This window comes from Salvia hispanica, chromosome 3 (assembly GCF_029641045.1).
Source record: "Salvia hispanica isolate PSC_SH4W2 chromosome 3, Shi_PSC_v1, whole genome shotgun sequence".
NCBI classification, from domain to species: Eukaryota; Viridiplantae; Streptophyta; class Magnoliopsida; order Lamiales; family Lamiaceae; genus Salvia; species Salvia hispanica.
Window position 1 is genome coordinate 3477177 of NC_142694.1, and position 20496 is coordinate 3497672.

Here is a 20496-nt window from a genome sequence, read left to right on the forward strand (position 1 = left end):
TCAAACACACATACACAAATTATCAATATCATGTAGTGGAAATTAATTTTTTTAGATTTTTAGGTTGTTGTTACTTGTCTCTTCTCCTACATGTGTGTGTGTGTATAAGTTGCTTCAATTGTTTAAATTATATGATAATTCCATAATAAACATATATTTGAATCATTTATTAATTTTATTATTGATTAATCATACCAATTTTGAACACTAGGAACTATCTAATTTGATGTGTACTTTTTTTTTGTTTCTAGATGTATCCTCTTGTCGACAACTAGATGACTAATGTCTTGTCTCATCCCAACGGTCAGTGTATTAAACGGTAGGGGACTAGCCAAATAGTTTGCTTCATTCACATGGTCAGTGGATCGAACCCTTGAGCTCATGGTTGGTTAAATTTGATGTGTACTTTGTTTTGTAAGTAGTGCTAGGCACACTCGTAGATATATACGTACATATGCGATGAGTTATCCAGAACTTTTGGTTTGAGGATGCAAATTTATGATGTATAATTACATAACTCAAAAACAAAACAAGAAATGTACATTATGATATACACTCAAAACATAATGTTGAACAAGAAAATATCCCCAATTATAATGTTCATTAAATTCTCTCAATCCAAGTTTGGATTGATAATTGATCATATATAAAATTAAGAATACCTAATTAAATTTGTCAAGTCAAGTTAATTAACGAAGATTAGTCTAATCTAACTGGAGGTTTAATTGCATTATGTTCTAACTCCATTGTAGTTTCCAACAAAGCATCAATCGAAACTCAAATAGTAAATTAGATTAATGATTTGCAAATTGTGTGAGAGATAAAGCAAAATGTAGAGACATTGAGAGGGACCATATTGTCTGTAAAGCACAAGGACAAACAAAAGACAGTCGAAAATGGTAGTGAGTAAACTCAGACTAAAACAACTCACTAACGTTTGAGCCAAGAATTGACATAACAAAATACACACACACAACAAACACAGCACAAACATATATAACAACTATCCAGTGTTCTTTGTCTATATATGTATGCTGTCACGCCTTCTTGCATTTAATGTATGTATATGTACACATACAGTACCAAGTAACATGCAATGTGCCCCAATCAAATAAAATGTGGGGGAAAAAGGGTTTCGATTGAGTTTATTTTTCTACAATTATTGTGAAAGAACACTATGTATTCGAACCGTAGCACTTGTACTTTTGTGAAATGGGGAACAATCTCGACATTTAGTTATGGTACAAAAAAAGTTGCGCCTTTTTCATTAAGTAAAATGCTCGGGGCCATAAAAATGGCGAGCGGGAAAGTTCGAAGCATACAAAATCGTCGAAGAAAGCAAACATTGTAAAACCAACAATAAAAATAATACTAGCACCTAATCTAACACAAGTATTTCTCAGAGTGCAAACATTTTCCCACGTACTACTAAATTCATTCTTAATCAATAGTCTAGTCGAAGTTTGTCATTTTTGCTCGACCATAAAAATTAATCGCTTTATAATTTTGACGAATTTCTTTATTTAATGAGACGTCTGATTCTCCATATTAAACATACCTATAATCACTTGCTCTATATTTCTATGATATTTTATCGATTTTGCATTAAAAGTCAGATCGAAGAAAAAAGATTAGGAATTGTTGAGGCACCACCATGATCACCTTATGGGCTATGGCCATAGACCACTCAATAGCAAAGGGGCACACAAGGTAGGATTGTGGAACATCAATTCCCCCAAAGAGGAATTCCCTTTTTCATTTGCTTTTCTTTCTTAATTTATTACGTACTATTATTATTACATGATTGCACAAATTAGCTAATTAAGGCATGACACATGAACTCTCTAATGCTCGAAATTTTTCCGAAGTGTTAATTCTTACAACAATTATGAACTATAGTCGATTTGAATTTCGAAAATATACTATAGTAGATCAAATTGCGCTTTATTACACGATATAGTAATTATTACCGAGTATTAATATTATAAATGATAAACGTGAGATGCTTTACACAAAGTGGAAAGTTCACTATAGATCTGAAAAGTTTAACTTTATTCGAAGATAGGATATCAAACAGGACAACATATGATTACCATCTTATGGAAGTAATTAACACGCCAAATATTGGAATAATTATCATTAGTCATCCTAAAAGTAATTTACACCGTGTCAAATAAACGACAAAACACAAACACAGCAAAAGTAATTGCCCTAAACAAAACAGTAAAATAATGATCAAAACAAATGGAAACGCTACAGGAAAAGAACTATTCTTCTCCCCTTCCACAAAACGATAAATTACAAAAAAATATTAACAAACCAAAAAAGAGAGATTAAAAATTGAAATCCCATTGCAAAAAGACGAGACTAAGATAATAATTTAGGTTATCTCTGCCTTCTTTAATCCCCCTGTTTTCCTCTGCATTTGCGCCCCCTCCGCAGCCGACCAATCACCGCATTTCCCTCCATTTCCACTTCGGATTTATACCAGGAAGCAGGGGATCATCATCCAAGTCAAAAATTATATGAAACGACACCGTTTGTTTGTTCCTCCTCGATTAAAATCTTATAGTCCTAGGAGAATATAGTAGACCAGAGTGATTGGGAGGGCGATCAGCATTCCGAAAATGACCCTGAACAAGATTAACCCAAATCCAAGATTAATCACCCACTAATTAGCAACATTTAACTTAATTGTGAGAGTGTGATTCGATTGACTTACGCAGTGCTGAGAATTGCTGGATGAACATTGTACTCTTTGGCAAAAACAAACGGAACTATTCCTTGTGGAAGCGCAGCCTATTTCAAATTTCCAATTTTCAATTTTCAATTCTACATGTTAATTTACAATTGAGGATGTGATGAATGATGCGCTAACCTGCACAATCGCGACGTGGAGAAGGCTGCCGCGGAGGCCGACGGCGATGGAGGCTGCGGCCATGACGGCGGGGCCGGTCAGAAACCGCACGGCCATGGCGAAGGTCGCCACCGAGTTACCGCAGGCGATTATCTTAGGCTGAAGGGCCATGAACAGACCTGTTGATTATAAATCAAAATCAAATCAAAATCAATTTGCAACCATACAAGGGCCCATACACAGCTCTCAATTAATTAGGCCCCTTTTGGGATAAACACTACATTTTGATCCAGTGAATTTGAGTAATAGTAGTAACCTAAGCTGAACATGGCCATGCCGAGGCCGGCGTCAGAGAGGATGGCGATCGACCCTTCCACGATTTTAGGCATGTGCACATCCCACCTGAAAATCAAATTAGGGTTCATCAATCTTCAATTGGAATTTGAGGGAGTAATACATTGAAATTGATTGGTTGTAAATTAGACCTGTAAGCGACCAAAGACCAAATGAGGCCAATGAGGCTGGAGTAGGTGTTGGGGTTTCTGATGAGCTTGCGCCAGACCATAATCAAGATGAGACGTGTCATCACGCTAGCGGGCGGCATGTGTTTGTTGGTGGCGGCGGCGCCTGCAGCGGCGGCCTTGGGGTCGAGCTCGGTGGTGGAGCTGGACCCCAGCTTCGACAGCCTGTGGGGAACGTCTTTTTCTCTCATCACATGATGATGATCATCTCCGTGATCTCTCTCTCCTCGCCCGAAGCTGAAGTCTTCCCCAACGAACTCCCCACCTTGCGGAACGGCTTCAATGCATAAAAAAATACCAACACAGACATATCATCAAACACCTTGCTGACATAGATAGATAAAAATAGAAATTAAATAAACATTTCCAGTAATTCACGCTTGAAATTGAATAGCACCAAAATTGATTCACCTTTGGTCTCCCCATTTTGGGGATTATCGGTGACCAATAGCCTGATTTCCTTCGCGCCTTGATCCGACCTCCCGGATTGCTCGGAAGCGCCGAAATCGTTCCCGCCGAAGACGTGGAGGCCGCCGCCGCCGCCGACCTCGGACACCGGCGACGCGCTCGAGCTCCATACGAACATATGAAGCTCTTTCGCGTCGTGATTGTTAGCCTTGTTATTGAGTGGTTGGTGGTGAGATTTCGCGGATTTAGGCATGGCGGAGGCGATTTCGGGATTGGGAGCAGGGTAAGAAGTTGGAACCGCGGGCTGCGGCGGATAGTATCCGAATCTAGGAGAAGTCATCAGCCCTCCCGGCGCGCAATTCTCTTCGAAATTGGAGGGGCGCGGCGTCGGCCCTCTCGACGACTGCACCGAGCACATATCACCGACATTGAAATTCGACAGCCTTCCGGTGTCGGAGTTGCCGAAATTCGACAATCTCCCTCCGAACCCCATCATCGAGTAGAAATCGGAGTGGTTGAAATTGGAGGTCCTCGGCGTCGGATTCCGCGACGAGCTCAAGCTGTAAATCTCCGCGCCGGTCAGATTCGACGGCCGCGGCGTAATGCCGGAGAACGACCGCCGCGACGCGCTGGATTTCCTCACCCTGACGTGCAGCTTCCCGTCGCCGCCGATCTCCGCGTCGGTCTCGAGGAAATCCTGCCCGTCGAGAGAGACGACGTCGGATTCCACCTTGAAGGAGACAATCGACGCCGCAGTCTCCGGAAACTGCTCCATAATCAGCATCTTCGCGCCGCGGTACTCGAAGAGGAAGAGGAGGAGCGTGTACCAGATGATGCACTGCAGCACGACCACCTGCACCATCAAATCCCCAGCGTACTCGCCGTACATCGCGATCAGCAGCGGAATCCCCATCACCAGCGTGTTCGGAAGCGTGGAGAGCGAAAAAATCGTTATCGACCACTCCAGGCTGCCGTTGCTGGTGAGATTCGCCCACAGCGACAGCACCACCAGCATCACGATCTTCTGCAGCGTATCCGCCGCGATGAATCGGAAATTCATCGTGTAGATATCGTTTTTAGAGATGAAATGGAACGACAGCAGCGGAACCGCGAAGATTGCGACGAATCGGTTGATTCCGGAGCACTGATCCGGCGTGAAGATCTTCCACCACCGCACGCTGCCGTAGGCGAGGATCATCGCCACGTAGAGCGGAATCACCGCCGTTAGCACAACGTAGAGATCGTGCCATGTAATCATCTCTCTCTCTCTTACTCACTCTCACTCGCTACTGCTGCAGTGTGTTGAACTTGAGAGGAATGAATCTCTGCCAAACCCAATGAGGAAAAGGGAATTGGTACTTGTAGAGAGAGAAACTGCGAGTGGGAGAGAGAAAGCGAATACAGAGGAAATATGAGGAATTTGTGTGTGTTTATATATAGGTGGAATATTATTCAAAAGAGTCATGCTTTATTATTTCTTTTTCAGTAAAAGAAAAAACATAGAGTTGTCCTTTATTTATTTTTAATTTTTAATTAACAGCTGATCACTTCCTCTACTGTAAAGAAAGTCAAAAGTAACGATTTACAGATATGGTTAGTTTACTTTACACTTAGGTGCATCAGTATTGTATAAATAATTGATCCACATATAAAGTTGCCTGCGTTTCCAATTCAAAATTAGTATTTTTGTCCATCAGAATATTTTAATTCACTTATTAGTATTGTTATGCCATATATTAATCAAATATTTCTCTATAAAACAAAGGTAATATATATAAAGATTTTAATGCTAAATAAAATCAATATTTCTTATTCTTCAATCAAAATTTATAAAAATGTTCTTTGTATGATCAACCCCATTATGACCGTATGAATAATTTTAGTATGTGTTCAAGTCCATTTCACATTATCCTCTGGTTTTTGTTGGAAATAAGATTTTATAATTTTATTAGAGGCTAGAATCTAGGCTACAATTAATGAATTATGTAAAATTAAATTAACAAGATACTTACTAGAATTAGAATATATCTACCACATATAGTTAGAACTGGAGGTATAAATGATTTTAGAGCATTCCCAATGCTCTCCCTAAAAACTCTCTAATTTCTCCCTAACTCCTGCCACATCAGCGCCAAAATTTATCCCCAGTTTTTAGCCAACTTTTAGTCAACTGTTCCAATGGTTTCTCCCTTATTTCTCCCTTATTTTGGAAAAAAAAATAAAATAAAACGCCGAAAAATCGCCTAATCGCGCCTACAGTGGGCGCCGATGATTCGCCGATAAATCGGCGATGAAAGGGGAGTTGGCGTTAATTCTACCGAAACACTCCCAACGGTCGGCGATAACTCGGCGATTTTCGGCGAAAAAATCGCCGAGTGTTATCGCCGGACCATTGGGAATGCTCTTATAACAATTTAATTAGAAAAATTCATTCAAGCCACTTTCGGTGTTTTATTTTCTGCATTCTATTTTCGATCAGTTTTTATGTCTCATTCTCACTATTAAATTTATTATACTATATAACAAAAATACAAAATACTTATAATAAAGTGAAACTTCATTGACATTTATTAAAAATCCGAAGCACTAATTATGATTACCAATTCATGGAATACACAAAACACAAATTATATGCAAAAAGATAAAATAAGAAAACGTCCTAGTTAAACATAATGAATCCTAATTATTAAAATTACAGTACAAACAATTAAATTGAAATTATATAAATTATTAAGAGTAAGCCACTAAAAATTAGTACTCGGAATAAAGTGACTAAAAGTGACTGAAGTCACCATATGGTGTGATTAATTTTACATGTGGTTTGCACGTAAACGTGGCTTAGTTTGGTGTCTTAGATAAACTTAATATCCGGTCCAAATATATTCATTTTATTTAGGCAATAAATATTACAATAGAAATAATGATATCAATAATATTTTTTGAGTGATCAATTAAAATAAATAAATAAATAAAACAAAATAAACGATAACCGTGATCACAAGCCTCACATGTAGTACTAGCATGGGAATATATAAGTTACGCTAATATTTATCTTATTTAGCCATTTAGGTATGTCCAAAACTACACTTCACTTAAAATCATGAATATTTTTCAATTGTAATTATTTATGCAGATAAAGTAGCAATATGCATATATAATTTCCTGATTTCATGGGATATACATGTAACATGTCATTTAAATTTGTTTAGCAGATGTTACTTGTCTATCATAACGGGATAAAGGGAGCACCAATCATTCATTATCTTTTTAAATGTATAATTACTTAAACATTGATTAATTAATACATGTATGTCCAACACTTCCTTATTTTGATAAGGAATTCAAGCTATTATTGTTTTTAATTCATGTCCGTTGGAATGTTGTAATCTAAAAAATAATTTATTTAGTATTTTGATTTTCTAAGGCCATTGGTAATACAAAATTTTACTAGATTGGGGTCAACAAGTGATTAATCCTCGCACAACATTTTTTTTTCTATCACAAGTATATGCTATATTTATTCACCCAATTTTCACTTGTAAAAGATTTTGATATAATGTCATTAATGCTTTGGTTTCATTCCATTAATCAAACTCACATTCAGAAATTATTCTTGCAGATGGTGTTCTAAGTTAATAGTGGAGAATGGATTATTATTAGGGTCGTTGTGGTCATGGGACATTTCAGCGTAACCATAAATTATCAGGCCAAGGTAACATGTGTACATGGAGATAACTTTGATTTTGTTTTTCTGTTACACCACGTGTATAATTTCTAGGAGTTAGAGCATCTCCAATGGCTTTAGGCCAGCCACTCTCAATCTCTGCCACGTCATCACCACCTGCCACATCATTATTTTACTCAAATAGGCTAGCCTAAGGCCAGCCATAGGCTAGCTGCAATAAAAATAACTCAAAAACAATTACATTTACGAAATTAAACACAAAATACAGAATTAAATTTACGACACATACACGGGAAAAATTCGTTAATTTTATTTAAATAAAAAAAAGTACATTAACTAAAAAAAATTACATAATAAAAAAAAATTCGGGCTTCCACACACGAGCCACCGCCCCACTCTACTCCTCACTAATTTATTAAAAAAATACATTAAAAAATATTAGTATGCCTTGAATCTGTTATAGTTTGCCGCTAGGCGAACAGGGGTCTCGCTGACTGGGCCTAGCCCGTCATCTAGAATCGCGTTTATATAGTTTTTCAAAAATTATATAAAAAAAATTAAAAAAATAGCGCTGGCCGATCGCTCGCCGATCGGCCAGCCACAATGGCGGCCAGCGCATCGGCCAGCGCTCGCCTATTCTCTCGCCGATTTTGCGCTGGCCGATTCCAATAGTTCGGCTAGCGACGCGAATCGGCTAGCCGGTGGGCTAGCCGCTATTGGAGATGCTCTTATGTTCTAGATAGTCCGCCGTTAGAATGAAAATTTGGTTATTACATGATAGATACAATGTTTTTTACTGCTTTAGTTCCTTTTTGTATCCGGGCATTGCCGCTTTCTTTAGGAGAAAAAATATTCTTAATTTCAATATGTTTTTTTATTTTCAAGATATACATTTAGGGTTCTAACCCCCACTTTTTATAAAAATCAAAATGTTTTGGTCAAATATAGAAATATTAAACAAAATCGTCAGAAATTAACCCAATCATTTCAATAATCAATAATGGGAGTACAATTTTTTAGTGCACGTGAACCTCATATTTTCTTCGCCACATTTCATTTTAAATCCAAACGCATCTTATAGAGAAATACAAGTGGTCTAATAAACTTAAAAACCTATTTATAGAATTATTATCCGATTAAAGATTATGTCACTCGAAATAGACTACACTAAGATATGAATAATCCTACAAAAAAAATGTCACAACATAAATAGTGATTAGTATGTGTTCTAAATTATAGTAGTAATTGAGTGTCAAACATAATCTCCCATTCTATCTATTTATTCAATAATCGAGCCAATTTAAGTCAGAGAAAATGACTTGGGGTTGTTGTATGTAAAGAATTTGGTGGTGACTCGTGAAATGCATTTAAAAATATAAAATACGTGAGAATGGGGTTGTTGTATGTAAAGAATTTCACGTGCGTTCTACGTGATTAGCTGGTCCACACAGTGCGATGCGACTTGCTATACTTGATTAAAGCCCAAACATTTTATCACTAACATTATTTAGGAATTATGGTTAAATTAATACTCCAAAGGGAAGAGATAAATGTTTCCATTGTGTTTTTATAATAGTAGTAGTATGATTTACGACAATTAATTTTCTAATAATTATTTTTTATATCAGATGAAACTATTATTGGTATCTAAGCATCGACGCAAGTGCAGAAGGCTTGTGTCCCTACCAATATCTTTTTTATTAATATTATTAGTTTTGTCAAAAATTGCTTAATACTATATTAAGTTTTTATTAAATTGATGTTATTAAAGATTAAATTGTTATAGCTAGGTTGAAGGATTGTGAAGAATTAGGTTATGCTTGAACAAGTGAAAGAACTAAATTTTTTTTGCTTAAGAGATGAATTTGAGAGAAAAAAGAAAATGCTAAAAGCAATTTTTACATTAAATATAATTAACATATATATTCGTAATAAATAGACTTAATGGTACTTCTACTAACATTTTTTTTCTGCGTCCGTCCATGAATGCTCATTGCCTACAAATGCTTCATTATTATTTGTATCCATCTAGCTATTCTAATTCGTCTTAAATAATTCGATGACAATGCAATATTCCTACTAATTAATTTTGTTTACATGGAAAGCTAAAACATGATCTAATGTGCTTGCGTAGAACCAGAGCTTGCTCCACTTTTCACAGCTTTTGTCACTTATCTTTTACCAAGATAATTATTCACCAACAATTGTATTATGTTTAATATGAATGTATACATCTTATGTCAGAAAATGAAGATAGACAGACTGGTATATATGTCCGACAATACTTGTACTTATTTTATGTTAATTACAATTAACATCACCAAAAAAACTCAGTTGAAATGACATGAGGATTGACAATTGAAATGAAATAGAATTGTATCTTATTATTTGTTTTGTCTCCAAATCACTAGAAAAAAACCCATCTTGATTAAGACAAAGGTCCAAAAAAGTAAAACATCCACTAATTACAAATAACCAAGATGAAGAAATAGAATTTCGATGGTAAAATACATACTACTAGTATGTCACAATCCAATCATATCATGAATATAACAAAGTAAATGATCAATGGAGTGACATTTCGATGATACTACCTTTTTTCTTTGTGGTTTCCCTACCCACCACCATTAACCTCCTTTTCCTTAGTCTTTACCTAAAATAATGTTTTGTTTGGATCGTAGCTGAAATAAGAGACCTTTTTTCAAAAAATAAATTATTTCCCAATTTTAAAAAATTAAGCTTGCTGTTCAACCCATAATCATAATTAGAGAATAAAATCTCGTGTGGATTATAAATTTATAATTTAACAAACTTTGCGTTACCACATGTTTGGTGGGTCAAAGTAATAATTTTTTTTATTTAGTTACTAAAATAAATGCGACGAACTAATCTAATCATTGCTAGTCGATCTCCGCAGGTATTAATAATATAAGCGTGTAAATTAAAATTACTTATAAAAAAACATTCGTTTTTGTTTTCTTTAGTGGATTGAAAGATATGTTAGGATTCGTGATACTTGTAAGAGATATACTATCACTTAATCTCTTAGAAGATATTTGCCAGATTTGTATGTATATCAATGAAAGCCTGTTTTATTAGAGAAAAAAAGGCGAATTTCCAATAAAAAAAATTTGTCTCAGCCCCATATTGTATATAAAGCATGTTCGGCCCATTGCTCCCCTTTGTAGTTTTGTAAATTTACTACTAGTATTTCATTCTAATTTCATGATTATTTTAAAATTCCGATAAAACTCAACATAATTATATATCATATATGATTCTCGACATGATTCTAATTAATCCCTTTTTTTTATGTTTTGTTTTGACATAATTTTTTAATGGAGTAGTACTTTTTAAAAGGGATTTTTAAAACAAATATCCACAAACGTACTCAGTTTCACGTTAAAATATGAGCCTTTATTTTCATTAGTTTTCAGGTTAGCCCAATTAAGGCCTCGACCCAATTATATTAGATAAAAGTTCAAAATTCTTATGTTAATGTTGAATTTAGCCCAATAAAGGCCTCAGCCCAATAATTGCTATTGGATTTCGGCCCATCACTAGAAATTATGATGTACACACATATATGGAACTTTAATTTAATAAAAAAATGACTTTAATATAAAGTTTATTCAAATTATACGTAAATTGATACATAAAATACCTTGCAATGTACCAAATTCGTTTAAAAGCTACAAGCTTGAAGAAATTCAAGAAAAAATAGACTTTACGTGAGTTTTTTCTGCATATTTCCGAATTCGTTGTATCGCCGTCGGGTGTACCCCTTGTTGCCATGTGTATACACTATAGTATCTTGCGGTTGAGATCAAATATTTTAAAATTTGAAATTCTCCCAAAATGTGTATTGTAGCATAGTAATAAAATAAAAATAAAATAAGAAAATGAGATATTGTGTGAAAAGGATGTGACAATCCTAGGAGTTGTCTCTCTAGTAAAAGGCAGCAGAGGTACTATTAGGTACACATACTCTGATATTCATATAGAAGCACACATCGATCCCTCCTTTGTGAGGCAGTCAATACATTGCAGTTGGTAAAGCTACATTCCACTGCTCTTCTAAATTGTGGACCCAATTCTCCTTACAAACAAAATGGAATTTCAATTTTCCCTTCCCCCATTCTGCCTTCTTGTGGGCCCTACCCAAAAACACGCGGCAGCTAGTCTCGTTGGATATCGTTATGAAAAAGCACTTATCAATGATCTGAATCACGTAAAAAATACATTTTCGTATAAAATTTAGAAAGCATAGCATGATGTAGTGCTAATTTTTTTTATGCGGCTGTCCTGGCTAGTCCTGGATCTCGCCTAGGCCCAACTCGATTGCGAAAAAACACCACTATTCCGTAAATTTACAAATAAAGTGAGTAACTATAATTAAATTTATGTATGTACAACATAGATGACAAAATCGTATCGACATAAAAAGAAGAAAGAAGAAGAAGAAACCCTAATGGAAGAATCAAATTTGGGGGCTGAAATGAAAGACAGAAGAAATTGACAGGAAATAGATACAATGAGGATTTGTCGTCTGAGAAATGCATGCATGGCAAAATGGCATGCATGCCACTCACTGCCCAACTACTGTTTTCTTGATTAGTATGACTCATTCTACACACACTTTTCCACACAATTTAACATATTTTCACACACACATCCTAGCTAGGTGGGGTTGTGCGGGGTCGGCTGATAACGGACTCGCCCAATTAATTTGAGAAAATTATGTTAAATTCAGTTTTTCGAGCTATTGTTGATCTCGAATATTACTCTAATTTAGCATAAGTTCAGTAAGTATGTTTTGTATACGAGGTATTTAATTTGATTTTATGTATAGTAAACTTGCCTATATATAATTATGTGCTTATGTATATTAATTGTTTTTCCAGAGTATATGTAAATAAATTTGAACTAATTTTTTACTAGTAATTGTTCTAACGACCAGAAAAATAAAATTAGAACTCATTTTATTTATGAATTCTAGTCTCTTTCATGACATTCAGTTTGTACTTATGCAAATTAATTGTATTTCCGGCGTATATATAAATAAAATTTGAACTAATTTTTTACTAGTAATTGTTCTAACGACCAAAAAAAAAATTGGACTCATTTTATGATTAACTTCAAGTCTCTTTCATGACATTCAGTTTATGCAATCCTGAATCCTCCTTTTATAAATGGTGGGTTTCTCCACAACTTTTTCTGAGGCAAATAGAAAGGCATTAATTCGTTTATTGTTGGTTTTATGTTGATATTCATACGTAAGCAGGAATCAACCTGACAATTTAGTAAGTGGGGGGTTATCAAAAAATCAGAATAATAACTCCTGCCAATAAATTATCCAGTCAAATTCCAAATCTTAGAATGATTTTCTCTCGTTCAATATTCGAATTCAATACTCTATATAGGCCAAAATTAAGACAGCACTATTAAATCAAGAAAACTATCGCTCAGGGCACTCATACCCAGATCAATTAATTTCATTTGTCTTCAATTTAATATATATATATATATATATATATATATATATATATTTATTCATTATGTAATTTGAATATATAACTAAAATATTTTAAAATTAGTTGAGATTTTGCATAGATGGGATTATGAAAATCCCAATAACAATATTACTAATTTCCATTTTTATTTGTTGTAAAAAAAAATTCACAGTTCACTTTTTCTTATTTTTAGTGGACTCATATTCGATTAACTCATTCTCACTCATGTTTTATTATCTCATAAAACTAGTACTCCATCCGTTCCATTAGAAATGAAATATTTCTTTTTTATCACGAATTTTTATGTAGGATTGTTTTGTACTGAGTTAAAGAGTAGAGAATAAAGTAAGAGAAATATAAATGTAGAGATGGTTTTATTTTTATTTTTAATGAGACAACCCAAAAAGAAAAATATTTTATTTTTAATGGAACATAAAAAGTATATAAAAGTAGGACTCATATTCTAGTAACTTTTTCAATCCACTTTTTATTACATTTCTTAAAATTCATGCAGAGTTAAATGGTGATAAATTATTAGAAACGGTGAGAGTACTTTTATTTAACAACCAAAGTTAATTAAAACCATCAAAATGATGGACAAAAATTCGAATTTCGCTATGAGTGCCATTAACAAAATTACTACCGCCTATGTAAAATCAAATTCACCTCATGTAGTAAAAAATAATTTTTTAGTAAAATAAATAGAGTAAAACGTAACTAGCAGTCAACAAATTCTGTGAAGAATTTTTTTATAGGATTTAGAAATGGAAAGCAAGAAAAAGTAGTGTGGAGTAGTAGTAGAGAAAAAAAGATGTCAGTGAAGTGAAAGGCAAAAGGGTTTTGACATCAACCTAGACTAGAGGGAAATACAGGACGACGTCAGATCAGGTGCTTTGCTACACATTATTTAATAAACATTATTTTCCTATTTATAAATTAATTTTCTAAATGTATTAAATAAAGTTAATAGTATAAAAATAAATAAAAGTACAAATGCGAGAGGTGAAATGAGATGGGTAAAAAAAGGGCAATTTAATTGATGAATTAATAATTGGAGTTGAATTTTTTTTACAGAAGGGAGAGAGAGACCCTCGTGCAATGATGTGAGGACAGTAGAAGAAATGGCGGTCAGTAAAAAATGTCAGAGAGTGACGCTTGTAATAAGGCGTGCTGTGGAAGCGTGTCATCTCACACCATTTCTATTTTCTCACATTCAATTCTCCAACCTCCCCTCTTCATTTGCTCTCACGTCATTCCATAGGATGTCCACTATAGTTGGCCGGGCCAAGCTATAAAACGTGGCCAAGTCATAAAATCGTGGCCGGGCCAGCAACGCTCATGTTTTACCACCAACGCCCATGTTTTACACTACAGTGGACATGCCCAAGTCACCAAATAATTTATTTTTTTCATTTTGTGTATAATTTAATTAAAAACGGGTATATTTATAGAATTTGTGTAGGAATGAGGTAAAAAAATGTGTATACTTATAGAATTTAAAAAAAAATAAAAAAAATATGGAGAGCCGCGGCTCGTGGCCAATACAATAGGAGGGCCACGGCTCCCGCCCAAGAGCCGCGGCCGGGCCACGATCTCCACCCCCCACCCCCCCCCCCCCCCCCCCCCCGCTGCGGCTGCCCACCCCAGTCACTATAGGGAGCCGTGGCGCTCGCGGCTCCCCTATAGTGGACACTCTTATACACCTTATTTTTTACCTTTCGTTGAGTCAGAGTCACATTTCACTTTTCTTTTAAATAAGTAGACCTCACATTTCACCAATCAATTCTACTCACATTTTATTACTATAATACTAATATATACAAGTGAGACTCGTAATCAGCTAACTTATTCAATCTATTTTTCTTTATATTTCTTAAAACTCGTGCCCGTACGAAATGTGATCTTTAATGTGGGACGGAGGTAGTATATAATTAAAATTAAATACTCTCTTCATCACGTAATATGAATCAACTTTTTATATGAACACACAGATTATAAGAAATATAGAAAATAATGGATTGAACAAATTAGTACTAGTATAATATGAGATCTATTTTTTATATAATAATAAAATGCGAGTGATGTGGATTAGTGTAATGTGGAACCTTCTTATCGTGGGGGAGACGGGGGAGTAAACTATTTGTAACCAGAGTAATTTTGGAGGAGTGAGTTTGATATTTGAGAATTCTAACAATTATTCCTTAGATATACTTAGTGATGTTTATTAGTGATACATCGTTCGAGATTCTAATCATTATTATTAGTCCACCAATTGACCAAAATTCATAGTTATTGTGGCAATTTGTCCTTAATTGTATTGAATTATCATAGTCAAACACCTAATAGATTATAATAATAATGGGTTTAGTTGGTGATTAACTTATTGCTTTCTGACAATCCCCTGTCAGAACCCCATCACTGTCTTTATAATCAGCATGCATCATGCTACACTACTATTTGCATTACCACAACAAATTGAGAGAGAGCACATTTTTCATTTTAGTTCTTTATAATACTCCGATGTTAGTAGTACTAAATAAATTAATTAGTACTACCATTAGTTGTCATGAGACACTTGTTAATTAGTAGGATTTTAAAATCCTCTTAACTTGGAACTGAATGTACCAGATTGGATTAACTAACATTAAGTCAGAGTACTGTAACAATTTAATTATGAAACCACTGGATAAACAGGTGTCTTTGAGGAATTATGTAATTTGATTAGTTTTACTTTATGACTACATACAAAGGGTCAAAGTTAATCAACATGATTCATAACATTCATTTTTGCAACTAAGTTAATTTTTGAAATAGAGTTCAGGTGGTGGAGAAATGGTGCAAAATTCACACTAAATTTAATGTTAACCAAGGAATGGAAATGGCCTTCAGAAATTGGATTGACTTTCGCTGTAATATTTCAATATTTCCCAAACTGTTATTAGTAAAATTAAAAGAGGAGAATAGAGACGTGCATTACATCTTTAACGAACCATAAAAACTGTTATAAGTGAAGTCAATTGTGTAACGATAAAAGCAAATTACTATAATCTGAGATTTAGACAAAAGGTTAAGGTGCAATCGGCCTTTTCATCAACACATGGTATTGTAATGACATGAGTGTAATTTTAGATATAAAATATACTCAATTAATTAATATTTGGAAAAGAAATAAATTGAAAAAGTTGAAAAAGTGAAAAAAGTTTTTGAGGTTGGTGATGTAATCGTGTTGCAATCATTAACTCAGAAAAAGCAAATTTCTTAGATTCTCTTTTTTGCGTGTAAAAGTGTACTTGATAACTGAAAAAATAAATGAATAAAAAAATTGCTAAATTCCGAAAGTAGCAATCTGTAAATTTGCTCTTATTTTAGATAACCAATATCTAACTTTGGCAAAGGCTAATGAATTGATCGTCATGAGTTTAGAGAAAATATATTTGTAACCTTACTCTCATAATATACACAATATATTATCCCTATCTATGTCAATTTTTTTATTCTTCTAGTATAACATAAGGCATAAGCCATCAATTTCTTCCATCACATTATTTATTACGCATAAACATGATGAACGAAGGCAGTATATACTATACATTCATGAAATATAAGAATTTAAGCACAAGTGGGACTGATTCAGATTTTTTTCTTGGAAAATTTACTCTTTAAGAACGTGTAGAATCTAGATTAAAAATTAAATGTCAATAACCCATCATTTGACTTGTACCATAACATTTTCTTGAACAATAATGTTGTTATATTTATGGAATAAAATTTGCATGCTTATGACTATGGGTCGCACGAATTTCTAATCATCAATATGGTTCCAAAATCGTAAAGCCTCGACTTAGCTTTTTATTTTTGTTTTGTCTATATTGGCAATAAATGATGTGCAAAGTTATTTCTTAACCATATGAAGTCGACAATTCATTTTGTCCTTGAAAGCTGTACATATAGTAAGATTCAAATTTTGGATTTCCTCTTGTCCTTTCCCCACCCACCAATTCTCTTTACTTATTTATTTTCCATTTACACATGTTATACTAATATAATAATTTTTGCATGAAGAGCTAAAATAAAGACATTTTTTATATCATACATAGTTTTTTTTGGAAAAAAGAACCATTAAACATCAACATCGCCATTCTTACAATTTCCCCCCAAAACAAAACTGAATGATTTACAAAACAAAAAGTACAAAAACAAGCTTAAAAAGTTCCTTCACGATCGAGATTTTCTCTAATTTTACCCAATATTTCTAACTTCAATTCCTTTGCTGAATATTTACTGTTATTAATCTTCTTCCATTGATCCGCGATGTCTTTAGCAACTTTAACGGCATCGGATGATGTTCCGAGAAGCCCCCTTCTCGTGAACCCGACCGCGTACAATCCGTTCTCTCCCTTCCAACTACAAGGGAAAGGTGTCTTTGGCATTCCATCTTTTGTGAAGAAATCCTCTCCCTACATTTTCACCAAATTAATTAGATTAATAAAATGGAATCAAGTACTAGAAGTAATTGTGGCATTTAATTTTTCTGATTCAGTTTCTTGAATACACAAAAATTTCCAAATTGAATAGAGATAAAAATAAAAATCAGAATGTGTATATTGAGTGACAGTAACATATCATAAAATGCGAACAAAAAAACTATTTTTGTGAGCATTGGTAGGAAGGATGATCCAAACAAATGGCATCAAATTTACTCTTTTCTAAGAAAACGTTTTGTAGCCCACTGTATGTGTAAGGCCGAAAGCGATGTTTGATTGCCAATAAATAAACCAATAATTATTTGTTTTTTTTTATGAAAAAATTTGAAAATTAATCTTAATACCTTTAGCCAAGTCGGCACATTGCTCTTATACCCCGTAGCAAGAATTATAGAGTCGAATTCTCGTTCTTGGCCATCACAAAATCTTGCACCATTCTTTGTAATCTCCTTCACTCCTTCCACTACCTATATACGATTAAATTACGAGTTTTAATGCGAACTTGGTGAAATAGTACAAGATGGATAGATAAAAAAGTTACACCATTAGAACATTAGAGCTCGATAATATTAAAATATTATTAGTGAAAAATGAAATAGAAGTGTAATGTGTACCTCAATTAGTCCGGATTTGATAAGAGAGAAGGCGCCGACGTCGAGCACGGGCGATTTTCCGGTGGCGTTTTTGAGCTCAAGAGGGCCGGTTTTGGGGCGGGGGAGGCCCAATTTCGCGGTGTTTCCCATGGCGAAATTCGCAACGAGGAGGAGAAACTTGTCCACCACCTTCAACGGCAGCCATTTCAGCAACACCATCGCCATTGAAAACGTCGAAACACCCAACATTTCCCTCGGCAATATATGGACCTAATAAAAAAATTAATTAAAAAAAAAAAAAAATGAATTAAACTAAAAAGTTGGTAGTAGAATAATTACTCACAGAATTCCTGACGACGACGGAGGGAGAAGCGCGGTGGCGGCAGAGATCCAAGCTCACTTCCATCCCGGAATTCCCACAGCCGACGACGAGCACTTTTTTCTCCGCAAACTCCGAGCCCGACCTGTACTCGCTCGTGTGAATCACGGGCCCTTTAAACCTCCCAAGCCCGTGAATCTCCGGAATCACGGGCTCGGCGTTTTCGCCAGTGGCCACGATGAGCCACCGCGAAACGTAAATTGAGTCCGTCGTCTGGACCTTCCAGAGGCCGGTGACGGAATCGAAGCGGGCGGAGAGCACGGTCTGCTTGAATTTGGGTCGAATTGAGAAATGGCGGGCGTAGTCGTCCATGTAGGAGAGGAATTGGTGCTTGGAGGGGTATTTGGGGAAGTAATTGGGGAAATTGAGGAATGGAAGCTGGCAGAATTGGCGGGGGAGGTGGAGCTTGAGGCGATCGTAGGTGCGGTGGTGCCACAGCGAGGCGATGCAGTCGCTGCGCTCGAGGAGGAGGGAGGGGACGCCGCTGCGGTGGAGGCAGGCGGCGGCGGCGAGGCCGGAGGGGCCGGCGCCCACGATGATGGGGCCGTGTTGGAAGACGCACTTGAGTTGGTCCATTTGGATGAGGAAATGATTTGGTTTTCTGTTGCTCGAGGTTTCTTCTTCTCAGGCTTTTGCAGAGAGAGAGGGGGTGTGCTTTGAGGTGTTGTACTCTCGTGCTACGGCGATCGGGAATTTATAGGGGCATGGATTTTGTTGAGGAATTTGAGTTGTACGGCACGCGCTTTTTCTATTTGCTGGAGTGGGATATTATTTTTGTTTTTTTTTTTTTGCATGCAAATAATATTAATATGATAATTATGTGTAATGTGAGGATGAGAATCATGAAATGGGTGGAGTTGTTGGAAGGGGTACACTTTATAGTATATGTTTCCTTAAAGGGTTTCATCATTGGATCATCCATACAAATATGAATATATGATGGATAGTGAGATTAGGATGTTGGGAAATTAATGAAGACATAATTAATTACAAATACATAGAAGATCTATAAATTAATTACAATGTGTATTTACATCTTATGGGGATGTCAAGTCTGTAATTTTACGGTATGATTTTCTAATTCAATTATAATGAGAGTGGAGGCAAAAGTAGTAAATTACGGGGTGTTCGGTTTGCAAGATTATATCTTATGACTAAATTTGTACTATTATATATGTTTGGTTTATGAGATTGAATCTCCTGACTTAATTATAGATGGATAGTCATGTGATAATTAGTACTCCCTCCATTCCATAGTAATGGAGACGTTTCTTTTCGACACGGAGAATATAAAAATTGTGTTAGGTGAGTTAAGTAAATGAAGAGTAAAGTGGAAAATGAAAAAAGGTAGAGAGATGGAGAGAGAATAAAGTAAGAGAGAATAAAACAGATGTGGAAAAATATGTTGACTTTTACTAAAAAGGGGAATGACTCTATTATTATCAGAACGAACTAAAATGGCAAAATGACTCTATTACTATGGAACGGATGGGGTAATAGCCAACCCTCTCTTACTTAATAATCTCACAAGTTAATTCCAGATTATAGTATATTGTTACTACTATATATTTTATCTAGTAAACTGAACACCACATATTGATGCTAATCTTAGACATAAAGTGGTTTGGGACTTGCTACATAGTATAAGCCCAAGCTGGATCAATTACTATCGTAGATGGTTAACTTTTCTTCCATGATTTTTTTAACAAAATAGAAAAAAAGTGAAATCAAATAATAATTTTATGAAGGAAGAAACTAGCTAGAACAAAATTAGAAACTTTCAAAATCATACGCAATGGCAGTACATTGCATAGTAGTGATAATAAATTATTATCACGTTTAATTTTTCTTCTTCTTTCTATAAGTTGAATACGATCGTGACTTCAAATGGAGCAAATTGGACACATATAAAATCTAAGCTTCCAAATTTAATCCATTCCAGTCTTCAGCCACCTCTCTCTCTCTCCGACATCTAGCTCTAAAGCATATTGCGGACTATCAGTAACATTTAAGTCACAATAGTCAAAGCACAATAATCGTAAATTCACTACTACTA

General features: G+C 35.0%; 2 protein-coding genes across 2 annotated transcripts; both read right to left on the reverse strand.

Moving 5' to 3' along the window:
• Positions 1-2122: 2122 nt before the first annotated feature.
• Positions 2123-5191, reverse strand: LOC125214754 (auxin efflux carrier component 7-like). The gene is made up of 6 exons (XM_048115893.2): positions 3790-5191; positions 3343-3655; positions 3174-3259; positions 2879-3036; positions 2723-2799; positions 2123-2633 (listed from the first exon to the last, which is right to left on the reverse strand). The coding sequence occupies exons 1-6, from the start codon at positions 5042-5044 to the stop codon at positions 2567-2569; spliced, it is 1956 nt and encodes a 651-aa protein (XP_047971850.1). The 5' UTR covers positions 5045-5191; the 3' UTR covers positions 2123-2566.
• An 11917-nt stretch (positions 5192-17108) lies between these two features.
• On the reverse strand, positions 17109-19091 carry LOC125216721 (putative indole-3-pyruvate monooxygenase YUCCA4). The gene is made up of 4 exons (XM_048118482.2): positions 18405-19091; positions 18083-18331; positions 17813-17935; positions 17109-17441 (listed from the first exon to the last, which is right to left on the reverse strand). The coding sequence occupies exons 1-4, from the start codon at positions 19014-19016 to the stop codon at positions 17187-17189; spliced, it is 1239 nt and encodes a 412-aa protein (XP_047974439.1). The 5' UTR covers positions 19017-19091; the 3' UTR covers positions 17109-17186.
• Between the last annotated feature and the right edge of the window lie 1405 nt (positions 19092-20496).

Excerpts from the sequence above, each read along its gene's own strand:
- LOC125216721 (XM_048118482.2), bottom strand. The coding sequence starts at position 19,016 with ATGGACCAACTCAAGTGCGTCTTCCAACACGGCCCCATCATCGTGGGC. Across the intron at positions 17,936-18,082 it reads TCAAATCCGGACTAATTGAG|GTAGTGGAAGGAGTGAAGGA; the intron begins GTACACATTACA and ends AATCGTATATAG. Across the intron at positions 17,442-17,812 it reads ATGTGCCGACTTGGCTAAAG|GGAGAGGATTTCTTCACAAA; the intron begins GTATTAAGATTA and ends GTGAAAATGTAG.
- LOC125214754 (XM_048115893.2), bottom strand. The coding sequence starts at position 5,044 with ATGATTACATGGCACGATCTCTACGTTGTGCTAACGGCGGTGATTCCG. Across the intron at positions 3,656-3,789 it reads CCAAAATGGGGAGACCAAAG|CCGTTCCGCAAGGTGGGGAG; the intron begins GTGAATCAATTT and ends TATGCATTGAAG. Across the intron at positions 2,800-2,878 it reads TCCACGTCGCGATTGTGCAG|GCTGCGCTTCCACAAGGAAT; the intron begins GTTAGCGCATCA and ends AATTTGAAATAG.